The sequence below is a fragment of the Bombus impatiens genome, unplaced genomic scaffold, assembly GCF_000188095.3.
Source record: "Bombus impatiens unplaced genomic scaffold, BIMP_2.2 scf_0389, whole genome shotgun sequence".
Taxonomy (NCBI): Eukaryota; Metazoa; Arthropoda; class Insecta; order Hymenoptera; family Apidae; genus Bombus; species Bombus impatiens.
Genome location: NT_176808.1, coordinates 2,552,891 through 2,557,477, shown reverse-complemented (window position 1 = coordinate 2,557,477; position 4,587 = coordinate 2,552,891). Strand labels below are relative to the sequence as shown.

The 4,587-nt window shown below is 44.5% G+C and overlaps 1 protein-coding gene across 9 annotated transcripts in view; it reads left to right on the top strand.

Annotated features, from left to right (window-relative positions):
• The window catches only part of LOC100746891 (muscle calcium channel subunit alpha-1), a 43,504-nt gene that overhangs the window by 17,988 nt on the left and 20,929 nt on the right, over positions 1-4,587 (top strand). For 7 of the 9 annotated variants that reach the window (XR_004461849.1, XM_003490072.4, XM_033321154.1 and 4 more), the window contains exons 20-23: positions 210-339; positions 401-567; positions 899-986; positions 1,602-1,709. Coding sequence is in view for 8 of the 9 variants with exons in the window: in XM_003490072.4 (XP_003490120.2) it covers positions 210-339; positions 401-567; positions 899-986; positions 1,602-1,709 (493 nt within the window). In the remaining variant the exon portion in view is untranslated. The remainder of the gene's footprint in view (positions 1-209; positions 340-400; positions 568-898; positions 987-1,601; positions 1,710-4,587) is intronic. The other 2 variants (XM_033321155.1, XM_033321153.1) reach the window with 1 other exon arrangement.

The following is a 4,587-nucleotide window of genomic DNA, read 5'->3' as shown; positions in this document are numbered from 1 at the left end:
GCGCGCGTACCGAGCGAAAATTCAAAGTCGATTTTCTCGAAAACAAAGCCTCGAACGAAACATTTTTACTCTATATTTTCGACTTCTTTTTTCGCGTAGAATCACCCCCTTTCCGCTTGTACCACCAGTTACCAACCACCCTGTATACAAAAATCGTAGTTGGTCGCGATACTTTTCTATTCCAACGACTTCCGTCGTTCGTGTTTCAGATTTCGAGTGTTTTGCCACTGGCTGTCTAACCACAGCTACTTCAGCAACATGATCCTCGTATGTATCATGATATCTTCGGCCATGTTAGCGGCCGAAGATCCTTTACGCGCGTCCTCTTATAGAAATCAGGTAAGACGACCGACGAATATTCGTTTAAATTCCACCGTAACCATGCTGTTCGTGGTTGTAGATTTTACTGAATTTTGACTATTTTTTCACCACGGTATTTACGATCGAGATCTGTTTAAAGATGATCTCGTTCGGTTTTATTATACACGACGGTGCATTCTGCCGGTCGGCGTTCAATTTGCTCGACCTTTTGGTCGTGTGCTCTTCTCTCATCTCTATGTCTTTCAGGTAAGAATTATACGACGTTTCCTTCTCCGTAAAATAACGTTTACTTTTCGACGTTTCAAAAAGCTTTCTGCGGCAAATTTCACGAGCGCGCTTTGCTCTTACGTCGCGTTTATCTTCATCGACTTGGCGTTGAAGAAACGAATTTCTGAAGAAAAACGTAATATCCGTTCCTAACGTTTCGAGTACGTTTTTCACGTTAGATCCAAAGAATTCTTTTAATCGTTTCGATCGATACTACCGTCTGCTCCTGAAGTTTGACCGCCACTTTTCACCATCGACTTTCTGCGACAGCCTGTAAAACCAGACGTTTATTTCACCATTTCTGTTTCAGTTCCGGCGCGTTTTCAGTGGTGAAAGTACTGCGTGTATTACGCGTGTTGAGACCTCTACGCGCCATCAATCGTGCCAAGGGATTAAAGGTATCTTTCTTCGCTCGTTAGCCACGAACAATTAGCGAACTTGCCAAATCGGTCCCGGATGATATAGCACATGCCCCGAAGTAGACGTACGAATAACGTTTGATACCAAAGTAGCTTTCAGTTGCGATCTTAGATTCGATTTACGTGAAAATTCAAGCAATTGTTCTTTCGAAGCTAGCAAAGCTGATCCATCGAGTCTGCACGGTATCAAACTGTTCGCGATTGCTTTTCAAAGTCGATACTTTTACCGATACTTTGGTAAAACATTTCGAATCTTCCGTATTGCAAGGGAAACTCTTTCCAACGAATTCATAAATTCGATCAACGAACCGATATAACTTACTTCGCGTCCATGTGTAATTTATCTTGTTTCCATTCTTCTACGTCCATAGTTTCCTATTGCGATTCGGAGAGTAGTATCAAAAAAAAGAAAAAAGAAAAGAAAAAAAGAAAAAGAAACGTAAACGATTCTGAGAAAAAAAAACAAAGTAAGAAGTAAAAAAAAGACTGATTAAAAAAAAAAAAACGAGTGACATCCGACGTAATAAATTAGTCGGCACACGTAATCTCATTTGTAAAGGAGCGAATCTACATTATAATTAATGTTGAACCCAGCACGTAGTACAGTGCGTCATCGTAGCGGTAAAGACTATCGGAAACATAGTCCTCGTCACCAGCCTCCTGCAGTTCGTGTTCGCCGTCATTGGCGTACAACTGTTCAAGGTAGGATTGCCAGGCCCCGCACACTAAACGGTCCTGGGACATTCCTTCCAACCTCTCGTAGTACACTAGAGTGGCATAATATACAACCAAAACCTTCGATACCCCCCTCTCATTGACCCCTCAGCCCTCTCTTACGATCCGATATTATATGCATATATTATCGTCATTCTCGTTCATCCATTACTTCACATACGTTTGATGCAACGCCGAGATAATTCACCATCACCAAACTCACTACTACCAATTCGTCTACCACCTCGGTACGCCTTTGCTCGACATCCCGACAGCCTTCTTCGACGATTATTCGCCACTTTCTCCGTTTTCTGTGCATCGCGTATCGTCGTTTCGAGTCAAAGAAAATAGATAGAACAAAGAGAAAAGAATGAACGGAGAAGAAAGACTGGGAGAAATAATCGTCGAGAGGCGCGGGCACGAAGCAAACGTTGTTTTTTCCGACAGATGCACCTCTGGGTACCTTCCCTGTGAAACGAACTGTTTTGCGTGTAACTTGTTCATTGGGTTTCTTGTCTCGACACTCTCTCCCCGAAACCTCTCACTGGGATTACCCTGATTTCTTCTTTCCCTCGAACGTTTTTCTTTCTTTCCATCGATATTACGTGTAGCCTAACGATCGAACGACTGCCCCTGTTCGCGACACTTTTACGCTCTTTGTAAACGAATTTCGTTTCAAGCGAGATGATCGCTTTTACGCGAACGCGTCCAACTCGTTCATTTACATTCGCGATCTTTCCACGAGCGTTTACCATCGATACGAACGTTGCCGCGTAAACAGTCGCACTTTCTTTGTCCTTAAAAGACTGTTACCGTTGCGTGAAAGACCGTTGGCTTGTATCGCGATCACTTTAACAGGAAAGTAAAATCGTTTGTCGTAGTTTTACGAACGATCGTCCACTGTGTTTACGCGTCGTTCGTGGGACAACGATGTGGCAACTCGTTGCAAATAATAGAAAACGCGAAGCGCGCGGCGAGGCTTTATTTTTCTTTGCGTACGCGAATCAGCCGAATGATGCGAGAGTTGTCGCGATCGTTGCTGACGATCGATAGCGGATCGTTTCTCGCGAGATCGTTGATGGAACACTGTTTCTACTAAACTATCGTGCTAGCATAGGAATGACGATCGTAATCGACAGCTGGCCGGGAAGCGGCCGATTCTTTTCATTTTCTTGTCCTTTTGTTACGTTTCGAGCAACAAATATATCTATACGTACTATAACGTATACTTACGTATCGAACGATTCACGTAATAGACGAGTGACCGGGGGGAGATGAGATGGTAGCTGAAAAAGAAAAAAGACAAGAAAAAAGAAAAAAGAACGTAGATAGAGACGGGATGGAAGTTCGCTGTCGCGCACATACATCTACATACTATCTATATATGTGTATGCGTGTACGTCACCACTTTTCGGAGGAAACAATTTTACAGAAAGCGGCTTTTCGCAAGATCTATTATATGGTCTTTGGTCTTTCGACTTTGGCTTTCGTATCTTCGTTTATTTCTCCTTTGTCTGGACACCTACGACTTTCTTTGTCTCTCTTTTCCTCTCTTTCTTTCTTCTACTTCTGTCTTTGTCTCTGTTTCTCTTCCTCTTTCTTCCCTTGTCTTCTTTTTTTTTTTTATTTTTGCCTTTACTTGGTCGTTCGAGACTCCGTAGCTGGAAGACTAAATATCAAAGACACGCGGATACGAAACGGACAACCGTTGTCGGACGCGATGACAAAACGCCGCGGAAGAATATCGCGCGCAAACGGGTGAATCGAGTGGTGAAACGAAAGACCGCGTGATCGAAGGATATCTATCGATCCGATGTATACCGGCGATGTTACCGACGACGATGGTTGGTCCAGATCGTACGCGTGTTTCGATACACCGACACGATACGACGCGGTACGACACGGTACGATACGATACGATACGACACGACACGACACTGAGAGACTCACGTTTACAGGCTGCGTGGTTAAAACCGATAGTAGAGGATTGTTTGAAAATTGCATGCTTGTGCCGGCTGAGCGTTGCAGTGGTGTGCCGCTATATTAACACGAGAGAAAGGAAAGGGAAAGAAGGAAAGGACTCGGTGTTCCGCCACTCTTTTCGAGCAAGCATCGGTCTCGAGCTCGAGATTCCAGACAGAATCGTAGAAAAAGCAGAGAGTCGAACAACGCGTTATCCTTTTGTCTCGTCGATTTCCGCAATTGCCTCGAAACGAAGCATCACGGCACTTCTCTGTCCGGTCTACTCGCAGAATTTTTTTCGTCCCGTCCTCGATCGGAATTTCATCGTATCGACTGTACGTATAATCGTCGCTCGAACACAGATCGATTCCACATTCTCTTCGTTTAGCTACGCAAGGCTCGCCGAGATATTCGAACGCTCGTTGCCGAACGTTTTACGAAAATACGTAGGCAAAAATATACGCGTCGCGAGAATTGCCTCGAGTCGCGTCTCTATCTTTTCCATCGAAATGAAAGGAAGACGAAGGACGATCGCTTTCGAATTTCAACGAGAGAATCGCCACGCTGTTTCGTCGCGATACCGGCGAGCATAATTTCCACCAAGTTGGACAATTTCGCGTATATTCCGAAAGAATTATCCACGCGTTCGAATATTTTCGCGCGCTACGATTAGAACGTAGCTCGTGTTTGTCGCGATCGCTAGAAATAAAGTTCGACAGCGGAGGAAACGCTTAGCGAGCAAACTTAGACGAGTCGTAGCATAGTGTACCTTGGTTGCTTCGTTTGATTAGCTTTAGAATGGTTAGACAGAAGCGGACCACGTAGTTTCGCCGCGTATCGATCCCTCGTCGTTACGCGCTCCTCCACGATATCGACGATATCGACGATCACACGCACGAGCCTC